Source organism: Chroicocephalus ridibundus, chromosome 3 (genome assembly GCF_963924245.1).
Source record: "Chroicocephalus ridibundus chromosome 3, bChrRid1.1, whole genome shotgun sequence".
In the NCBI taxonomy this organism is placed as follows: Eukaryota; Metazoa; Chordata; class Aves; order Charadriiformes; family Laridae; genus Chroicocephalus; species Chroicocephalus ridibundus.
In genome coordinates, this window is record NC_086286.1 from 127,820,072 (window position 1) to 127,842,268 (window position 22,197).

Consider the following 22,197-nt stretch of genomic DNA (forward strand, 5'->3'; position numbering starts at 1 on the left):
TAGGGTAAAAAGTCAAAGGTCGAGAGGTAAAACCTCCATTTCTTGGTATTATTCATTAGCTTTTAAGTCTTCCTTCCTCTCTCAGCTCGGTCTCTTCCTCTCGGTGTTGCAGTCAGATAGCATCTGTCGATAACCAGCCGTGGGTTTCGCTGCGCCTCCGCTCTGCCCTGCTCATCCCGCTGACTCGCGAATCCCTTCGCTCTCGGTAAGCGCGGTCCAGGGGCGCTTTATCATCCCCCAGCACCCTGACACCCGACAGACAAATTTAACAGCCTGCTAATTGCATGCTGAAAAGGCGGCGCTGCTTCTTATCCAGGTCTGGCTCAGCAAAACGAACGCTGTATGGGGATTTAGCAGCCCCCGATTTGGAGAGCACGGGTTTTCGCTCGTGCAAAGCTTGCTGCTCTCTCTGCTGCTTCATCCCTGCGCTGGGGAAGAAGTCGGGGAGGGAAGGAGTTGGGATGGGAATGTCTCCCCTCGCCTCCCGCCCCCCCAGCACTCTTGGCACAGCTCTAATACGGTCTTTGAGAAATATTGAGAAGATTTGAAGAATTCGATGGGAACAGAGGTGTGTTTTTTGTTTTTTTTCTTAAAGGGGTACTGTTTGGGCAAAAATAGCTTGTTTGAAGTAGTGGGTTTTGCTTGTAACCATTTTCCATGTGCAGTATCGGCTGTGCTGGCCAGTGACTACAAGTCCGTGTGCTGTTTGCCGAGTACAGGGTCGTGGTAAAACACTATTTATTTTTCCTTCTTTCTTTAAATGAGAGAAGCGACCCGACTTTGGATCCGACTGCATGACTGTGCTCGGCGTTTGGCTTGCGCGCCGAGACCTGCAGCAAGGCGATGCTGGAGAAGCACCTTGGTGGCTGCCGAGCCCGAGCAGCACCCCGGGCCTCCTGCCTGCTGCCGAGTTGTCCAAGGTGCACGGCGACATCATGACATGTCATCATGACATCATTATCCAGCTCCGCAAGCCCCCCAGCAGCGATGTGCACACAGATGGGGACACTTTGGCTCACTGGGGGCTTCTGGTGGCTGATGCGTCTTGCCCAGGGCGACGCACCGGCGCTGGGGAGCTGAGCGCACGGGTCTGCTCCACGCCTCGAAGCTTTCTCCTCATTTCCTCGAAATATGGGGAAAGAAATGACGTCTTCTCACCAGCACCGTGCTGGCACAAGCCGCCGTGTTGAAATAATGATGTTGGGGGGGGTGGAAATAGTCTCCCGAGTTTGTAAATCTTGTTCAGGGAGTGACGGCGTTTGTAGAAAAAGAACTCTTCTGCTGGCATGGCTTGCATCTTGATCGCAACCCGGACTGGTCCAGCCATGCTGGGAGGAGCCCCTTAACAGCTATGATCGCTTTCGATATGAATTTTTGTAGGTACGGGCTTGAATCTGGAATGAAAATAGGAAGCTGCTTCTCTTGTTTGCAGGAAGCGGGATGGGGGGGTGCTGGGTTTGGCAGTCAGACGGAATACTTGCTTTTCTGGATATTAAATGCAAATATATCTCGTGCCAGCTCACGCAGGAGTCTTTGAGTCTCCCGGGTCTTGGTGTGCTTCCTTAGAAGTTAGTCTGGGCTGGAAACCTTATTGGGGCAGTACGTAAGGGCTAAAATCTAGCAGCATAGACCTGTTTGCAGGATCCAGTTTTGGCTAAAAGCGACTTGAGTGTTACTATCTTGTAGTACGAATGTACATACATATATAAAGTACTGTGATGTGGCTGGAAACAAACCCTGGTTGAGCTAATTTGAAGCAGTTGTGAGCTTACTCCGGTTCCTTTGGTAGGATTTCTCCCTGTCCTGGGCATGGGAGGAATTGTGTTGATCTGGAAAGCAAAGCTGTGCTGTTTGTGAGTGCCGTAGAAATTCCTATACGCTCATAACGTTTGGTTAAGACGTAAAGTTTTTATAGCACAGCGACTCCTTGGGAGCCATTAAAAATACTTTGGGAAAAGACTTCATCCTTTTTTTTTTTTATAGGACAGTAAGCACTTTGAAACAGAAAAGCTCTTAAAAATACTTTTAAATTTGAGCGTGGCTTTGCTTCCCAGCTCACTTTTGGTTTCAGTTTCAGAGCCACCCGAGAAACATGATATTTTTGGACTTTAGCATTACAGCAGTCGTTAGAAAATGGGTTTCGTTTGCTTCGTGGGGTTGGTCGCGCTGCATTCCCGCTCCTGTCGGGTTACTGAAGTTTCTGGAGATGCGCTAAATGCAGTTTGCCTGTAGCCAGTGTAACTACGCCGAGGAAGCAGATCCGTGCCACTCAGGGAGAACGCAGATGGCAGCGGTCAGCGGGGAGCTGGAGTTCATCCAGGTCCAGCACCGTGCAGCACTGCCAGGAACGTGCGAGAAACCAGCAGTGGGAATGATGGAATAGCCTCTCTCCAGAGAAAATGTCTTTCTGATCCCTGGGAATGAGTAGCCGATACATTCCTGAAGCAGAAGGGTTTGCTCCTCTTCCAAGTTGTTGAGATGAAGTAGGTGCAGGTTCGCTCTGTCCTCGTGATGCTGGAACATGGCGATTCCCAGGGGGTACTTGGCCATCGATGACTTTGTCCCGGGTGCTCTTTAGCTCCAGCTTTGGCCCATCAGACCAGAGCCAGGATCTCAGCTGGACCCCAGAACTGCTGGGCTGTGCTTTGGGAAGTGCCTGCCGGTGGCTCCACTGCTCTGCGTTTCCATGTATTTTGCGGTGGCGTTTCAGGGTGGCGTTTGATTCTTTGGGTGAACCAAAAAACCCAGTGAAAGGCACAGTCCCTTGTCACCACAGTAAGTACATTTTCCTTGTCATCATCGCTCCAAGCGGTTTTCACTCATGGTTGCTCGTTCGCAGCCTTCGCTGAGAAATTTGAGCCTTGTGCGACTCCCAGTATATTTTCATTTTCGCTCTTTCGGATGCTGCGATTTTAACGATCTCCTCTGCAACGCGAAACCCAGTTTGGGGGAAGTGGCTTTCAAGTCGCGATTGTTTTGGCTGTGCGATTACAAAGGGCGTTTTTAGGGGGAGTTGTTTATGATCTGGGAAGCACATGTTGGCCGAAGAACGCTGTCAAGGTCGTGGGGTTGAGAACAGCTCTGCTCCCATGAAACCATCCTGATGGCTGGTCCTTTCCTGGGTAGGTCTGAAAATGCAGCCTGGACCTTTGTTCTCCAAGCTCTGGAGACTCCCTGGAGCAGGGGATGCGTTGCAGCCACACATGCTGGCCATGGGGACCACCTTGCCCACGCCCCTCGTTCAATGTGCCGTTTCTTTGCCAGCAGACTTGGCCCCTGAGGGATCTTACTCAACCTGGGGAAAATGTTGCAGGACCTGCTCTGCAAGTGAATGCGGTTGAGCAGAGGCAATATCAAATTCTGGAGAGTTTAGGAGAGATTAAGTTTAATGCCCAGAGCATTGCACGGCCTCCCTGGGAGGTGCTTTTCCAAGAGCTTCTCCCCATCATCATAGAATCACAGAATGTGTGGGGCTGGAAGGGACCCCTAAAGGCCATCTAGTCCAACCCCCCTGCAGTGAGCAGGGACATCTTCAACTAGATCAGGTTGCTCAGAGCCTCATCCAGCCTGGCCTTGGACGTCTCTAGCGATGGGGCCTCCACCCCCTCTCTGGGCAACCTGGGCCAGTGTCTCACCTCCCTCATTGTGAAGAACTTCTTCCTAATGTCTAATCTAAACCTGCCCTGCTCTAGTTTAAAGCCATCGTCCCTCGTCCTATCGCTACATGCCCTTGCAAACAGCCCCTCCCCAGCCTTCCTGTAGGCCCCCTTCAGGGAGTGGAAGGCCCCTATAAGGTCTCCCTGGAGCCTTCTCTTCTCCAGGCTGAACAACCCCAGCTCTCTCAGCCTGTCCTCCCAGCAGAGGGGCTCCAGCCCTCTGATCATCTTCGTGGCCTCCTTCTGGACTCGCTCCAACAGGTCCATGTCCTTCTTGTGCTGAGGGCTCCAGAGCTGGACGCACATCACCAGAAAGGCTTTTGTGGTGTTGCATGTGGTGGGAGATTTCAGGGCAAAGGTTTTCTCCCACTTCTCACCCAGATGTATCGTTCCAACTTGTGTGGTTTGAATGTGATTCGCCACGTCTGTGGGCAGCGTGAGGCAAGTGAAAGGTGTGAGGACCCGTTTCTGGCAGCACTGATGTGCAAGAAGAGGGGGAGATACCTCCTCCATGTGGTTTATCATTCCTCTGCTTCAGCAACTCCTAAAGCATTGTCCCCTCTCTACCTGGGGTTTATGTGTACCAAAATTGGTCTAATTGTGCAGTTTTGTGAACAAAAGATACTTTTCCTCCCTAAATTCCCCAGGATTTTTATTGGGGATGCTGAGCCATGGTGTCGGTGATGCCGGACTCCTTGCTTTACCCCAAGCCCCCGGCGTGCCACTCTCACCAGCGTGCTGCCTTTCTCTCTTGCTCTCTTTCATTCAGAAGAGATGCTCGTTTCTTCCCACACATGCTCGCAGGCTTTTTTTTGGGGAGTCTCTTGTTTGGAACGAGCTGTGGTTTCCCCAGAAGTCATATGTGGTCACATCACCTGCCTTTACGTTGTGTTACATCAGCTAGAGCTCCGCCATGTGTAGTCTGAAAGTCAGTGACCCGTTTACACCCACGTGTTTCCTGAGATCGGGACCCGCTGCACCCTCGGTGACGTGAAGAACCCGGGACAGGGCTAAAAAACAAGAGCTGGCCTGACTTCTTCTTGGAAGCAGGGTCTGCGCTATGTTCTTCCCCAGCATGAGCAAGATGTCCTACTTCTTAGCGGTTGTGTGGGTTGTAAAATCATAATTGTCGTTGTGGATTGGGCTTTACGTTTTTAATTTTGGTTTATCAACATGATCATAGAATGGTTTGGGTTGGAAGGGACATTAAAGATCATCTCGTCCAACCTTCTGCCCTGGGCAGGGACAGTTCCCACTAGACCAGGTTGCTCAGAGCCCCAGAGATGGACTTCTCCTGTGGTCATCTCCAACCCACCTCCCTCTTGAGCCTGAAAAGCAGGAGAAATGCTTTTCCAACGAACCAGAGAGTCTTGAAGACTTCCAATGATGGGGCGTCTACCACCTCTCTGGGCAAACTGGGCCAGTATCTCACCACCCTTAGGATGTGGAGGTGCTGCAGAAACACTGCCTGGTTGAAGACTGGAGGTTGGCATGGCTGCTTAGATGAAAACTAAGTGGTAAGCAGGAAAGAAGAGTTGGTTGCTTTGGTCTCCTCAGCTGCCTGGTCACCAGAAGGGTCCATAGACCTGATGTGAAGTCCTTGCTTGTGGAGATCAGCTTTCCTACAGGGTTTGGGCTGGCACGGCTTGGTTCTCCTTAGGGCTTTCAGCAAGATCATGAAATCTCTGGCCACAGCCCCTGCTTATGAAATGGAGATGCTCATTTTTTTTCCTTTCACTTAGTCTAATCTATTCAGGGTTTGACATCTGGGGCAGGGACAATCTAATTCTGCGTATTTGTGCGGTGCCAATCATAATAATGCTCTGCTCTCAGGTCCTCTGGGTCCTGTTGTAATACACGGCTCGAGCGGATTTGGAGCAGAGGTCTCGCTGATCCGATATCCCTTCTCCGATGGCAATGGCTTAAAGAAGATGCAAAAAAGTCCCTGGAGTAGGAAGCTACAGTTTGTCCTGCCCTGCGAAAGTCTTTCTGCTAATCTCTGGTGGCTGAGGCACGCGTTGATGCTCTGAAGAGCAAAGATGAAGATGCCAGCTTTTCTGGTCAGAGAGGCTTCATCATGGACTTCAGTGGGAAGACTCTGCGAGAAAACCAAGTGGAGGTTGGTGGTGAGGGATTACACTGAACCCAAAACTTCTCCTGGCCGTAGAGGGGTAGCTGCTGGACCACAGATAGCAGCTCCCTGTAGGGAACAAGTGGCCTTTCATCTTCTCACCGCTGCATGTCGGGAAGAGGAGGAGGCGGTCTGTGCTTTTCCCACATAACGTGCAGCTTTTTTAATCGTAGCAATTTAAAAATGAAATTTTTTTTTGTTCGTTTGCTTGGTAACAATTAATGTAAATAGGGCAGCGGCGAGCTGTGTTGGTGCTGGGTGTTGGGAGGTCATTGCAGTGTCCCCTCTCCTGAGCCACCGGCCAGATCTTGCCTCCGAGAGGGCAGAGATTTGGGATCCCGCTGCGGTTTGGAAGTCGGTGGGAGCCTGTTTCAGAGCAAAGGCTTTGCTGAGCAGCAGGATTTCTGTAGAAAAGAAGAGGTCCCCGGTTCCTGCTGTGTCCGTCGTTCAGCGAGAGCCGCTTGTCCCCGCTGCTTTTTTTTGTCTGCCCTCCTTTTGTTCTTCGCCTGGTGGAGACTCAGCCCTCGGTGTGGTGCAGAAAATGGTCAGGGCATTTTTTTTTTGTGTGTGTGCGTGTGCACAGATGAAAAGATTAAGCCTGTGTGCGTTTGAGTCTTTAGAACATAATGAGACTGGGATCCCTAAGGGTTAAGGATTGCAAAATTTCCGATGAGTTTTGTCCCTTTTTCGCACGTGCTGCCTTCAGCAATCTCAGGGTACGCTCTTCTGTAATGCAGCTATTTTATCAAATTGCTTTGCTAGTAGTATATAATTTTGCTCTAACTGCTGCTGATGGCAGCCCGGGGATGATGATGGGCGCACGTATCTTCCTTTTAAAATAATTTGTAACAGAGCGGGCTGGGTTTTTCGCATCCTGATGGTGGTGGATGGCTGGAGGCTGGCCCTGGTTTCCCTGTGCCTTGGGAGGTGGGTGCTCGCTCCGGGTTGCACCGCTGGAGGAGAGCTGTCTGCACAGCGCTTGGCTCCAGGACTGTCTGTGAGATCTGTGGTGGGAACAGAGACCACCGTGTTCCTTGGTGGAGACCAACTGGGATCTGGCCTGTATCCCCCTGTTGAAGACACTCTGTGTGCAGCAGGTTTCTGAGGGTGTTCGTGGTCAGACTGGGATCATTTTTCTTGTGTGGTTCTGGACGCACCGTAGAAATGCCTTGCGTTTGCAGCTGGGGATGTGGAGAATAAGATCAGCATTAAGAAGTTATTTTCTTTCCCCTCTTTGGTTCATTAGAGAAGCATTTCTCCTGCTTTTCAGGCTCAAGAGGGAGGAGGGTTGGAGGTGACCACAGAAGCCCATCTCTGGGGCTCTGAGCAACCTGGTCTAGTGGGAGGTGTCCCTGCCCATGGCAGGGCGTTGGAACTAGATGATCTTTAAGGTCCCTTCCAGCCTGAAGCATTCCATGATTCTATGATAACCCCTGGTTGGCAATTCCTGGCGCTGAGCCTTAACCCCAAACCCGCCTTTTCCCCAAGTTTTCCTGATACAGGTTCTGTTGAACAAAAAGAAAGCGGTGTTGCATTAAAACAGTGTTGTCATCAGCGGAGCTTTAATTCGAAAACATAATGAGCCTTTTTGATGCTCATTCCCATTTGGGAATAGGTCGGATGCTCTGGATGATCCCGGCTCAGCAGACCCGGTTTTGTTGACGGGCGCTGCAGGTACCGGGGCCGCTGTGTGCACTGCAGACGCAGCTGGCTCGCAATTAAGGTTGGTTACCTAAGCCATTACAATTAGGTAAGAATAACAAAGGCAAGACATTTTTAAAAGGAGGGCTGAACCCAGGGTGTCTCTTGATTGTTTTCTCTTGTCACGTAATTGAACCCTGAGGACCTCTCTGCTCCGTGGGAGGTCAGCTGCATTCATAACCGGTTTATAATTATGCCTGTTGTGGAACCTCTTACGAGGCATTAAAACTACAGTGAGAGGAGCAAGGAGGTATCGATCCCTCCCCTGGCAAGGGAGGGGTCTGCACATAGTGCTTTGCTCCCAACCGTGTCGTTTGCGAAGCTCTTGGGGGCCAGAAAGTGCCCCCAGGTATGAAGAATAACGTCCTTCTGGTCTTAGAAGAGCAAAGGTTGAAGAAGTGTTTTATCGATTCGGAATGGATCAGACGGCAGGACCACTGACCTCAGGACTGATGCTGTTAGTACACCAGTGTCCCCCTCAGCGGTGGTCTCTGCTCATACTGAGCTGCAGATTAATCGTCTGGTGTTTTAATAGGCTCCTGTCCTCTGGGGGTACGTCCCAAGGCGCACTTACCTACATACCACCTCCGCTTCCGAGGCAGCCGTGAGCTAAACAAGCAGCTCATGCCTTTTCCCGAAGGTGGGCCACACACGGGCCATTTGGGGACTCCACGCTGCCGTGGTGGAATGGATAGAGACCTCCCCAAATGCCCCCGCAGCAGCAAGACCAAGGCCAGGCTGGCCGGGGCTTGCAGCAACCTGGGCTGGTGGGAGGTGTCCCTGCCCAGGGCAGGGGGTGGAACAGGATGGTCTTTAAGGTCCCTTCCAACCCAAACCATTCTGGGACTCTAAGACCACAGCAGCTGTCAAAATCCTCATGTTCTGAAGCCTTCCCAGTTACAAGGAAGGGGAGAGAGCCAGCAAGGTGTGGCTGTCGATCCCCAGGGGGATAAGGATGCTCCGGGTTCTGCCCAACTCTGGGTGGGATGCTGGGCGTTTGGGTTTGGGGACAAACAGTGGGAGCTGTGTCCTTACTGTGCATCTCGTACCCCGATGATACGTCCCCAACAAGGTGGGGAATTGTCATTGATATATATAAAAATATAAAATAATAATTTTTATATATATAAAAATGCATATATGCATTATGTAGCAAGTCTTGCTACTGGCTCAATAAATACCTCCATATATTTTCCAGAAGAAGAGATAAAAAGGTGTCCCCATTCCCCCTGAGCGCCCACCTCTGTCCCCTGCAGCACACAACGAGCTCTTCTTCACAGAGCCAAGTGCATTGGAGCATCGTGTGTTGTTTTCAACAGCTTTCCCTGTACCATCCTCCCAGTTGACTCACCCCCACTTCAGCAAAATAAAAGGAGGAAGTTTTATGACGACTGTGGTTTTGCAGTCGTACCCTGATTTGTATAATTTTGGCTTTGTGCTTGGATTCCTTGGTTGCCGCTCCAAATTCACGCCGTCTACTGTGTACCTGAGTCCTTTGGTGTGGGCGTTTTAGGGATTTAGGAGGTAGAAGCCTGCTCTGATTTTTTTTTTCCCCCTAAGTTTGCACTTCTTACTGCTGAATATCAAGCTTGCACTGCTGCAGAGTTTATAACACATGCCATCCGTTGGGAAGAACATCTTTTGTTTTTGTCGCTTAGCAATTCCAGGCTGAGTTTCAATTTCAACAGCAGAATTCACCCTTCCCTTACCCAGAGCTCGCGGAGGTTTTGCATCATTAGACGTGTTTTCTAGCCAAGGAGGTCTTGCAGCTGGTAGGTACGTATGTGATGTGTCCGCGGTTGTCCTGTTGTATGTGGTGGAGGAGATGAAATGATGGTCAGATGTGTCCACACCTGGCTTGGAGATGGTTCTTGGGGGAGAAATGCAAACTCTTACCCTTGGATGTCCTGGCTGAAGCCCAGCCTGAAACCTGGAGGAGAATAAGCCTTCGCATCTGGAGCGCTGGGTCCGGTTCTGGGCTCCCCGGTTCCAGAAGGACAGGGAACTGCTGGAGAGGGGACAGCAAAGGGCTACCAGGATGCTGAGGGGACTGGAACATCTCTCTGATGAGGAAAGGCTGAGGGATTTGGGTCTTTTCAGTCTGGAAAAAAGACAACTGAGGGGGGATCTTATCAACGCTTGTAAATACTGAAAGGGGGGGTGTCAGGAGGATGGGGCCAGGCTCTTCTCAGTGGTGCCCGGGGACAGGACAAGGGGTAATGGGCACAAACTTGACCATGGGAAGTTCCATCTCAACATGAGGAGGAACTTCTTTGCTGTGAGGGTGGCAGAGCCCTGGCACAGGCTGCCCAGAGAGGTGGTGGAGTCTCCGTGTCTGGAGACATTCCAACCCCGCCTGGACGCGTTCCTGTGCCACCTGCTCTGGGTGACCCTGCTGTGGCCGGGGGTTGGACGGGATGATCTCCAGAGGGCCCTTCCAACCGCGGCCAATCTGGGATTCTGTGATGCTGTGATTTGTTTCAGGGTATCCCTTAGTGGGCAGGAGCTGGGTTCCAAAACCAGCTGCCTGGGGTCTCCGGGTGTTGGCTATGGATTTTTTACTTATCTCTCCAGAGCAGAACCTTAAAACGTGAAGGTGGATGTGCACAGAGGAGTTTGCAGCTGCAAATTTTTGGTGGTTAGAATAAAAACAGTGATTTTTAGCACTGGTAATCACGTTTAACATTCAGAAATGAGTGATTACTGGCCCAGCTGGTACTGCAAATAAGCTCCTGCCTGTTACCTAGTAACTTCCATTTCAAGTTTCTTTGTTGGCAGTGTCCTGTGATGTCGGATTACCACGCATCCAGGGATGAGGAGATATCGTCCACCTACTGCGCAGGAGAAGGTTCAGAAATTTTGGGGTGATATTTGGTGAACTGATTATGAACCCTAGACCTGGCCCGAACCATGTGTTCTGCAACTCGCCCACCCCATCCCAAACCCCAAGGTTTGGCCGTGCCTTTGCGCGCTCTCCTGTCTTCCTTGAGTAGTTCGTGCTGGTCACCAGGGTGGCAGCTGGCTGAAGGTGTAGGTTTTGCTGTGGCTCCTAAGGGTGGTTGTCACCTTTCTCCTTCCAGTTGTAATGGTGACAGGGATGGTTGTGTGGTAACATCTGGGGTTGGCCACCAAACCAAAAATGGGAAGATCATAGAAGAACAGAATGGTTTGGGTAGAAAGGGAGCTTTGAAGATTATCTATTCCAGCCCCCCTGCTGTGGGCAGAGCAGCTGTGGCTGCCCCATCCCTGGAGGGGTTCAAGGCCAGGTTGGCCGGGGCTTGGAGCAACCTGGGCTGGTGGGAAGTGTCCCTGCCCAGGGCAGGGGGTGGCACTGGGTGATCTTTAAGGTCCCTTCCCACCCAAACCATTCTGTGATTCTGTGTTCTTTCACTAGACCAGGTTCGTCAAGACCCCGTCCAACCTGGCCTTGAAACCCCTCCAGGGATGGGGCGGCCACCACTTCTCTGGGCAGCCTGGGCCAGGGGCTCACCCCCCTCACACCAAAGAATTTCTTCCCAATATCTCATCTCAATCTCCCCTCTTCCAGTGTAAAACCCTTCCCCCTCGTCCCACGGCTCCCCTCCCTGCTCCAGAGTCCCTCCCCAGCTTTCCTGGAGCCCCTTGAGGGACTGGCAGGGGCTGGAAGGTCTCCGCGGAGCCTTCTCTTCTCCAGGCTGAACCCCCCCAGCTCTCTCAGCCTGTCCTCCCAGCAGAGGGGCTCCAGCCCTCCCAGCATCTCCGGGGCCTCCTCTGGCCCCGCTCCAACAGCTCCGTGTCTTTCTTGTTCTGTGATTTAATGTTTTGCTGTCAAAGCTTCAGCTGCCATGAATTTGCAACATCTACACGTGCATGTAGACACCTCTGTAAGCCTTGGTGCCGCTGATGCAGAGCAGGGACCGAGCAACCATGAAGCGTCTCTGAGATGAGAAAAGTTGGGATGAGTTGTGTTTTGTCACCAATTTCTTCCTCAATAAGTCCAGCCTCCAGGCTGGGAGGGACTTTGGGCTTTTAAACCCCATGTTGGTGTGTTGGAGTTGGTAGCGCGGAGGCTGGGAAAAACATCTTGCTCACCACTGTAGCTGGCATGCCCGGAAGAATGTGACACGCTTAATTAAGTTCAGTTTTTATTTAAAGTTTGCTCTTTTGGACTGGAGTAAATAGAAACATTAAGTGCTGACAGTTGCTTAAACTAGACATTTACCATGAACTTCATTTTGTAGAAGCAGAAAGCATAACCTAGCGACATTTCCAGTTTCCTATGGGTTTTTTTAAAGTGGTGGAAGAAGCTGGGCTGGAAAGTGCTGAATTGGCTGGCTTCGGCAGACACGCAGGCTTGAACGCGCAGCTTGGTTTTGTTGCTTTTTTTAATAAAACAAAGCTATTTTGTTCTCACTTTCCCATTCAAACATTTACCTCGGATGCTCCTTGGATGCTGTTTGCTACCTGGAGAGGGTGGGGAACCTCTCTGGAGCTTGGCTGTCAAAGGATGTTAAGGCATCGGTGTGGATTTAATCACCTCGGCAAAGCGCTGAGCATCGCGTGTCCATGCTGGATTTATTCTGCTCAGCTCCAGCTGTGGTGCACAGGCACATGCAGGTGGGCCAGAGAGATGCTGCTGCTGGAGAAAAGGAGCCCATCCCTTTTGTGCCCTTGTGGCCAAGAAGGCCAATGGTCTCGTGAGGGCATCAAGAAGAGTGTGGCCAGCAGGTGGAGGGAGGTCATCCTCCCCCTCTGCTCTGCCCTGGGGAGGCCACAGCTGGAGCACTGGGGCCAGTTCTGGGCTCCCCGGTTGCAGAAGGACAGGGAACTGCTGGGGAGGGGACAGCAAAGGGCTACCGAGATGATCAAGAGATGGAGCATCTCTGTGCTGAGGAAGGGCCGAGAGCCCTGGGGCTGTTCAGCTGGAGCAGAGCAGGCTGAGAGGGATCTCATCAATGCTCAGCAATAGCTAAAGGGTGGGTGTCAGGAGGATGGGGCCAGGCTCTTCTCAGTGGTGCCCGGGGCCAGGACAAGGGGCAACGGGCACAAAGTGGAACACGGGAAATTCCATCTCAACATGAGGAGGAACTTCTTTGCTGTGAGGGTGGCAGAGCCCTGGCACAGGCTGCCCAGAGAGGTGGTGGAGTCTCCGTGTCTGGAGACATTCCAACCCCGCCTGGACGCGTTCCTGTGCCACCTGCTCTGGGTGACCCTGCTGTGGCCGGGGGTTGGACGGGATGATCTCCAGAGGTCCCTGCCAACCCCCACCATTCTGTGATTCTGTGATCCCTCTTTGGGGAGAAGCTGCAGGTTTCTGGAGGAGTTCTTGGCTGCTTGAGCATCAAGATCGATGTCATGATGGGATGTTTGTCCTTTTAAATAATTAGTAGATGATAAGATTGGAGTGGATAGAGGAAGATCTTGTAGCTGGTCAGTATAGGGCGGTTTGTGGGGTTTGTATGTAAAGCACGAGGCGCAGAGGAGTGGAGGTGGCTGGTGGTCCCATCTGATCTGCTCTTGTTGCCGTGTCAGCTCTCTCGGTCAATAGAGACTTTTGCAAGCTTTTCCAAGGAGATTTATTTGTTATGTTTTGTTTTATTTTATTTTAATAATTCTATTCTATTCTATTCCATTCCATTCCATTCCATTCCGCTTTAATTTTACTTTATTTTACTTTATCTAGAAAGTTCTCGGTTTCCGGTGTTTTATTAACAAATACCTTGGGGGAAAAAAAAGAAAAGATACTGAAGTAGATTAACCTGTATTTGGTGGTTCTTTTTGTTGGGAATGGCTGAAGGTCGGAGAGCTGGGGCTGGGGCTGGGGTTTGCCAGCCGTGGGGTGATGGATGAGCAGCGCGTGGGGTGGGGGGGGTTTGCCAGCCATGGGGTGATGGGGGTTTGCCAGCCGTGGGGTGATGGATGAGCTGCACGCGGGGCTGGGGCTGGGGCTGCTGGCGGGGAACCGTCTCCCCCCCCCGGCTCGCTTGTGTTCCGCAGCCTTCGTAATTAATCACGGTGCCCAGGAGAACGGGCCAGCAAATGAAACTGCTCTCTAACTTCTGCAAATTCGGTGTATTCCAAATTCTCCCTCTTCTTTTAACTCCGCGTTGGGAGAGCTGGGTTTTACTGGGTTTGTTTCCCTTTTTATGGTGACACCGCGTTCGCTTCCGCCCATCCCACTCTTCCAAACCTCCTTGGAGGCGAAGAGATGGAGCGAAAAAGACACCGAAGGCAGGACTGGGGTGTTAAGCCCAGGTTACCATCCATGTTCTCGCAGAAGGCAGATGCAGCCAGGACAAAGACATCTATTAATCATTCATTTAACACAGCAGCTGGAATCAGATTCGGTGCTGGAGCCCGGCCATTCCAGCAAGGGTAATTATTTTGCTGCTGAAGTCGTAAAAAATGGAACAGCTGAAGGGGTGGAATTTGTCGGTAAACTCTTGAAACTTCTCGTATTTCTCAATTATTTGATTTTTAATTTATATTATGCACTTCCCAATTCCCTCCCAGACTGCAAAGAGCAGAAAAACTGGAAGTATCCCCTGCAACAACCGCTGTGCTTTGAAACAGCACGCTCAGAAACTTGGTTTTTCAGCAGGTGATTGGGGTTTAGTCTTTAGCCTAGTTTATTCCTCGAGTGTAGAGGAAATAGGGTTTTCATTTGGGTGCTGGATTTTTGGAAGAATTACTCTCTAATTACAGCTTTCATCCGTTTTCCTTCTTTCCCCTTGTGCCACCTCGGTTTCAGCTGGACCACGTAAGGTCTCTGCGGTCAGTGGTCAAGACCGTGTTTATTATACTGGTGCTTGCGCCTCTAGTACCTGATTTTTTTTAAATTATATTTTAATTTTTTGTACACCTCAATGTTACTGCTCCGCATCCCCTGACATTCTTTCCTGCGTTTTCTCGTCTTCTCTGCTTGGCCGTTCCAAGGCCGTGGTCCTGCAGGCTCTACCGTGCAGATAACAGCATCTTCCCTGGACAAAAAATCACCGAATCACAGAACGGTTTGGGTGGGAAGGGACTTTTAAAAGGTCATTTAGTTCCATCCCCCTGCCATGAGCTGGGAAAATGCTACTTGGACGTTATTCTTTAATTCAGTTATTCTGCAGCTGTATCTATACAGGCTTTTAGTTCTCCAGGACTTCATTCCATATCTACCTCCAGCTCTTTTTTTCTACTTTTTCCTCTTTTTAATTTTTTAAATAATGTTTTAGACTATTTGTGCTTTGTTATCCCTTGATACAACACCGCTGCAGTGGCTCCAAGCATTTTCTCCTTTGCTGACGTCTTCTGGAGCATCATTTCTGTATCTCTCCATCCTACCAACACACATTATTTCAAGGTCCCTTGTTGGAGTTCCCTCCCTCCGTGGCTTTTGGAGCGCCTTCTCCTCCGGCTCTTTGATGTCTGTACCTCTGCTCTGCAAATCCCACGGTGGAAATGGTTTTGATGAAAAGAATCTGAGAACTGATGTTCCTCTGAGCGGGGCAGCAGAGGATGGACCTTCCTTGAGGTCCCTGAAATCAGGCGTTCAGATGACGCACTGGTGGCGAAATGGAAAATATTTGGATTTGGATCAAAAGAGGCATTTTACAGCCCAAACACCGTAAGGTTCCCAGGATTTTTGCTTATGCTGTTCGAAAAAAAATAACATGCGGACCTTGATGGTGCCTGTGATGTGACTCTTGGTATGAAGATACGGCGGGTCCCCATGTCCCTGCTTGGGAAGAGTGGGTGGGACCAAGCTCCCCCTGGCCGTGTCCCTTTGCTGCAAAGCAGAACGGGGACAATAATTTGGTGATTGTGGTTTTCTTTTCTCCTGAATTCCCCCTCCCGCCCCCCCCAGCTCCATACCTGGGCCAGGCTCATCCAAAATTTTAGCAGAATATCCTGTCCGTGGTCCACATCAGCACTGGGGAAAAGAGGGCGGGGGGGGGGGGGGGGCGATCGCTGCCAGGATGATGCGCAGCCCGATCCTGGTTTTATCCCGGATCTGAGTCCAAGCTGACATTCAGAGGAGCCCCTTTTCCAAGCTGGGAAAATAAAAAAGCTGCTGCTTTTAAGTGCAAAAATGCCCGTTTTGGATGGAGCAGCCGCAGGCTGGGTCACTGGGCTGGGACGTGGGAGGTGCGAGCGGGCTGGTGTGATCTGGGGAAAGGAATTTTTCTTGCACCTTACTTTTTCCTCATGTGAAATGATAATTTTTCTGCGGTGTAGTGGAGGGCTGTGAGGCGAAGTTTAATAACATTTGTGGCACGAATGATGGTGGGTTACAGGCATACGTGGATCAAAAACCTGCCGTGTGTCTGAATTAATAAAAAGAAAAAAAGCAGCAACATCGCTTTTGATTTCAAGAGGTTTATATTTTTATTTTCTAAAAAAAAAGAGGATCCCTAGGACGGGACCGGTTCCGTTCCCAATCACAGCAAGCTGCGAGCGTTGCTGCTCTCGCTCGCTCCGGCGCCGTCGGAGCCGCCTGGCAGGTGGTGGCATCGGTGGCTGCGGCGCGTGCCCTGGGTTTCGTTAGCGGCCAGAAGCGCGGGGAATGGACCGGGAGGAGCTGGCGGTGAGTCCTTTCGCCCGCGATGGCAGCGGCACCGTGTGCCGGCGGGCGCCGAAGGGCTCGGGGAGCGCACACCGGGGGGAGCGAGCGGGAGCCGGCGAGTTGACGGCGGCATGGGCGTCATCGGGGGGGTGCGCAGGCGGCGGAGCCGGGGAGCTCTCGGGTAAGGGACCAGGGCTCCGTCCCCCTGGGGTGGGGGGTGGGTTGGGGGGGGTGGGTTTGGGAGCGAGCGATGGGGTGTCCGCGCTGCCTGCGCTCCCCTGGCTGGGATGCTGGATGGAGGGCGGGGGGGGGGGAACCTTTGCTGTCACTTTATCCAGCATTTCTACCCCAGTGCAAAGAAAAGCCGGCGTCCGGCTAATGAATGATATTTGCATTTTCCAAAGCCGCCCTCCCTCGGGCGTTTTACTTGGGATTTCTTTTATGGCTTGAACTTTGCTGAGGCTGTTGTCGGTGCTGCGCCCTCGCGCGCGGCGGGGCCGGCGTTGAATCCAGCCGCGCGCTTGGGGAAGAGTGTGCTAAGTAGAAAATGACGTATTTCAGCGGTGACCTTGAAAATCAATGTGTAAATGTTTAAGCTGGGTAGAGCTGGCATGGATCCTGACGGCGACTTGCAGAAGTAAGGACGTTAGTTTTGTTTTTTTTTTTTCTTTTTAAAAAAAAAAAAGCATTCCTCGTTGAAAAGAAAAAAAATGCTGATTGCTTAATGTTTGTTAATCATTGATGGGAGAAGTAAAAGCAGCAGGTGAAGTTAATGATTTCACATGTGTATGGGTCGCCTTTAGCAAAGCCTTGCACAATTTGAAGGAGCTCTGCCCCTTCGAGGTTGGCGGGGGGTTGCTGTGTCGGTGGGCTCTGGCACGAGGTTCTGTGCTTGAATTTCTCCTGCCTTTAACGCGCTCCACGGATCTGGGACCGTCCCTTTCTCCGTGGCACCAGCACCCGCCGCCCCAGAGTTGCTGGATTCCGTAGGGTGAATAAAAAGACAGTCGTCGCCTCGAGCTCGCGGCGTGGGGGAAGGTGATGTCGGGCTTAACACCGTAAACCCGACGTCGGCAGCGCCTTGGGTTTGGATGTGCGTCGCTGTAACAGGCTGGAGTGATGGAGAAGGTTGTTTAGGATTTATGTAAACCTTTAAAACGCTGCATAAATTGTAGCCGGAGGCAGCGCTACACCTCTCTTGAGTGGCACGAGCAAATTCCCGTTGCCAAACCTGGCTCTGTCTTTTTTTTTTTTTTTTTCCCCCAGTTTTTTTTATCGCTGACGACATCAGCGCATCACTAAATAGCACAAGGATAAGGTCCAAGCGTCGGGTATCGTGATGCTGCTCTTGAGTCTTATATCTCCATCTGCTTTTTCAGAGCTCTTTTGTTCACCCCTTGTAAATTTTTTATGTTACTGATGTAGGTCTTCAATCAAAAAGGGGCACCGTGGCGCCAAGAGAACCTTTTTTGTCATGAAAAACGCAGGATCCGGGCTGGTAAGGCAGAGTAGCAGAAAGTATTGTGTGTGTCAGAGATTGGTTTCAAAGATGGTACAGAGAGATGGCGATTTGCCAAGAGGGTTGAGAAGGGCTGGGACCCGAAAGCAGGTCCCCCAAAATCTCAGACTCACACCTGTCACGAGTTTGTTGTGTCTCGGTGATATTTGCTTTTTTGTATTCTCCGCTGGGCAGTTCTTACCTCATCCTCTAGGGGTTCTGTGTACGTGTCGATGATGGTGGTGGCCAGGGTGAGATCTTGGTGAACGGCGTATTGTGGGAAATAACGCTTCAGCATTGCATCAGCAATGAAGCAAGTCTCCGTGCAAGACCTTAAAACGGGGGAAGGTGATTTGAGTTTGAAATAAATCCAATCCAAACTGAATTTCATGGATCTATGCTCATATTCTCATTGGGACCAAGATGTGTGTTGGACACAAGCTGCTTCTGTCCAGGGGTCAGTGCAAGATTCCTGGAGGTGGGATGGAGGTGCCAGCTTGTGTGCTCCTCACACCTCCTGGCTTCTTCCTCTGAGGGTTTGCATGAGCCTCTTCATGCCTTGGAGGAGCTGACGGTGGTCAGTCCGTCTGCCTTGTCCCATCCCTCTGGCTCACCAGGATTTCCCCACTGGTTTTTGTCTCCCAACCTGGCTCTCCTGACACCCTGCAAGTAGACGTGTGCTGAGATCTTGAGGATGTGATAACCTGGGTACCATCAACATCTGCCATTTTTTAGCCTTTCTGCTGCTGTTTCTTCTTTCTAGTGCTTCCACATCCACCATCCCCCTTCACCCCGTCAGATCATTCTGAGCAGTCACAGTTCTCCACGGTTTTGAGTTGCCTGGGCCTTACCCACCTCTGGTATGAGATGGAAGGACTTGACTCTGCTGTTGTTGTTGGTCCCAGCTGGAAACCCAAAGGAAGGAAGCTGGTGTTTTGTCCTTCTCGAGTGGGTGAAACTGCATCATCTCTGGTAGTTGGAGAGGTCACCCTGGACTTGGGTGGGTGAAGCAGGCAAATGTTTTGGTTCATCGGCGTGTGCTTTGCTTGGTGGCCAAGAGGATCTGCATTGATGCCAGCTGAGGTGGAGCATCTACTGTGCTTTGTGTTTGCCATGACATTACCAACCACACCAGCAACGGTGATGTTTCCCCAGCACCAGCAGCCCACAGCTCCCAACAGAAAGACAGGTGTCCATGTGTGCTGGCTCCTGGTGCTCCGGCTTTCCCGTGGTTGCTGGTGGTGGTGAGGCATTGTGGGGGACTTCCGATGCCCCCATCAGCAGAGAAAAGAGGTGGTGGAGGACAAAACCCCTTCCTGGAGCTGGGCAGCGCTCCAGCTGGGCAGCTTTTGTGCAGGGAGGGTCAGGAACCAAAAATGTGGAGCCAACTCCTTGGTAGGTACCAGCAGACTTAGGGTGTCCATGGCTACTGGGTGTCCTGGGACATCGTCCTGGGGTGGTTCAGGTGGCTGTGACAACCAGCGTTGAATTAATTACATCGAAAGCGGGTAGATACCTTAGCAGGATGAGAAATATTTTCAAAATTGGTGGTTTCCACCATACCCCATTTTGGAACTCTGATTTAATGCTTAAAATGAAAAAAAAAAAAAAGATTTAAAAATCAGCTTTTGCATCATGGTTGCTCCCAGAATGACAGCAGGGAAGCGGAGCTGGGAGCCGAGCGCTTCCTAACAACTTGCCAGACTTTTAAAATTTTCACACTTTGTACTGCGGGCATGTTCGTTGCTTAATTAGTTTGACTTTCATTATTCTTCCTGGCAAAAGCCATCAAGATCCAAAGGTTGTTCAAAGGGCACAAAGTGATGCAATTATTTTTGCTCCTTTTTTACCTTTCCTAGCAGGTTTGTATCTCTGACATCGTACCGGGGGGGGATGCGATGCTGAAATATCCTCCCGTACCTTGCTTTTGCTAAGAGTTGTTTTGAACATGTCTTAGCCTGGCTTCTCAGGGGAGTGCTCGTTACGATGCTGAACGCCGTGACTTTAGGATTTTTTTAAGTGTACTAATCATAGAGTAGTTTGGGTGGGAAGGCACCTTAAAGCCCCCCCAGTGCCACCCCCTGCCCTGGGCAGGGACACCTCCCACCAGCCCAGGTTGCTCCAAGCCCCGGCCAACCTGGCCTTGAACCCCTCCAGGGATGGGGCAGCCACAGCTTCTCTGGGCAACCTGGGCCAGGGGCTCACCCCCCTCACACCAAAGAATTTCTTCCCAATATCTCATCCCAATCTCCCCTCTTCCAGTGTAAAACCCTTCCCCCTCGTCCTATTGCTATGTGCCCTTGTAAAAAGTCCCTCCCCAGCTTTCTTGTTGGCCCCCTTCGTCGCCACCTCTTTTACTGCTGCTGTGGTGTTACCAGCGCAGCTACAAAAAAAAAAAAAAAGTCATTTCCAGCGGTGCTGCTCCTTGCAATGATCCCTGGCTGTGTACGAGTCTCAGCCCCTTCCCAAAGCGCTGCTCCATCTCCCTGGGGCTTAGTTAGCGAGCGGTGTTGAATTCCCCCCGGTCTCCTCACACAGACCAACTCCACCCCTCGAGGCATCGAGAAGCTCCAGCCCCATTTCCCCCTCCCTGCATCCCCAGAAAATGAAGATCTCTGTAGCCAGCAGGGCTGGAGAGGAGGGGATTGGTTGGAAACTTAATTATCAAGCCTGTTTTTAATTAAATGGGTAGCTTCAACTGTTAAAAGTAAAATATTTGTGATTCGAGGTGTGGGATACGGCGTTATCTGCTGGATCTGAGGGTTGGAAGTGGTGTGTTTGACGTTGTGGCTGCTGCTGAGGTCCCCGCCGGGTGAGATGCTGCTGGGCTCCCTGCGGCGTCCCACGGTGGCCCTTTGCTTTGCGGGGCTCTGAGCGCTCCCATCCTCCTCTGGTCTTTGCGGAGGAACCTGCTCTGCTCCCGGCTCTTTGGCAACCACAAATCAAGTATCCGAGGTAGGCTTAAAAAGTTTCCCTTCTTAGAAGAGGCTTGATGATACCAGGATACATGGATGGACAGGTGGGATTGCTCACCACGTCCATCCTCAGCTCCTGCTTCTCCTTGTGGTGGTTTCCAGCCGGGGTGAGATCCTGCGATCCAGCTCTGGACTGGAGCACGGCTGCGCCTACGTGGAGAATTTCCTCTTTTCAGACATGATGAGTGCCATGTACAGTGTCTTCTTCTGACGTGCCTCGCCCGAGGCTCCCCAGTTGCCCAGGTAGCTGTCAGCGGCTCTTAGGATCCCTCCCCGTGCCGATTTTATCCGTGCTGCTCTCTGGACCTGTCTGGGATTCGCATACAAACGGGAGGGACGCGGTGTGTACGTGCATGTCTGAAATCAATAGGAATTATCTGTTACAGGATATTATCTGCTGTTCTTGTGCTTGGCTGTGTGGTGTGAGGTCTTGGAGGACTGGGAAGGGCACCTGGGCACCAGTTTGCCACTGGTTGGACGCGTCTCCCGCTGTCACGCAGCCCAAAGTGATGAGTGGATGTAGCGGCAGCGCAGCGCTCATGACTGGTAGATTTTTGTCCTTGCACAGCGGGATTTACAGTGGCGTTTTCCACCCGTAGCGTCTCCCCCTATGGCTGTCATCCTCAGAGTAGTTGATATTTGCCGACGTTGTTGGGCCGTCTGTCCGTCGAGCAGCTCCTGAAGCAGTTCCCGCAGGCTGAGTTTTGTAGGGGCTGGTGTTTGCGGGACAATTTGTGGCTGGGTTCCTCCTCCTCTCATTACCCACTTGCTTTTTAAGACCTGGAAAATACCTTTTAAGAGTGCTCCCCGGCACTGCGCTGGGAAGAGCTGTGGTCCTGGAGGGTGATGTGCAAACAGGGTGGGCACGTGCAGTCACGCCGTGACTTCAGAACGTGGGCAGAAGGATGTCCAAGGAGGACAAGGGACATCAAGCAGATGCAGGGGGGCTACTTTGCTGCTCTTCGAGCCGTTCTGAGCCAGGCTGCCGGCTCTCCGCCCGGTTAAATCTGCCGGTTGGGTAGGGGAAGAGGGACGCTGACTGCGATGGAGGGGCTGGAGGCTGGAAGCTGGGGAGAAACGGGGTGTCTGCAGGGTGTTTGGGCGGCGCTGGGAGAGCCAAGGTGCCATCCCGCTCGGCAGCAGCATTAAATTAAGCAAGCAGTGGGTGATGGAGACTGGTGCCGGGGGTTTAAAATGCCAGATAGCTTCCCAAAAAAAAAAAGGGCCCAACAGTTTACGGGCACAACACGCTGTAATGTAAAATAGGGGTAACCCCTGCAAAGCTGCTGAAGTTAATTGTGTCTTTCTTCCTCCCTCCCTCCCTCCCCCCTCCCAACTACGTTCCCTACTGCCTTATTTACCTCTTAATTATATCCCATCTAACTGGCTCTGTAAACACCTCAGGGCAGGGATCCTCGTGTTTTGGAGGCGTCTGCTGCAGCTGTGAGTGATGGTAATAAGGGATTAATAATGATGCAATAAGCTACGACTTTGCCTCCGTTGCGCACTACTGTTGCTGGGTGGTGGTTTTTTTTTTTTTTTCTCCCCTTTTCCTCCATATGGTTAGTCTAAAATATCAGCTGAGAAGAGAGGGAGGGGGTTTGAAATCTAAACCCTTCACAAACGAAGATAACTGAAGATGGGGAAAAAAAACCCCTGCATTTTTGAAGTGGCATTCCCTGCAGTTTGCTCAATTCCTCTCGAAA

General features: G+C 51.4%; 1 protein-coding gene across 4 annotated transcripts in view; it reads left to right on the forward strand.

Moving 5' to 3' along the window:
• NCOA1 (nuclear receptor coactivator 1) overlaps window positions 1-22,197 on the forward strand; it is a 187,337-nt gene that overhangs the window by 81,735 nt on the left and 83,405 nt on the right. Inside the window, exon 1 of one of the 4 annotated variants that reach the window (XM_063330743.1) lies at window positions 2,757-2,775. The exons of 1 other annotated variant lie outside the window; for it this stretch is intronic. Coding sequence is in view for 1 of the 3 variants with exons in the window: in XM_063330740.1 (XP_063186810.1) it covers window positions 16,019-16,039 (21 nt within the window). In the remaining 2 variants the exon portion in view is untranslated. Of the gene's footprint in view, window positions 1-2,756; window positions 2,776-15,805; window positions 16,040-16,169; window positions 16,200-22,197 lie in introns of those variants that run through there. 2 more of the 4 variants (XM_063330740.1, XM_063330742.1) reach the window with 2 other exon arrangements.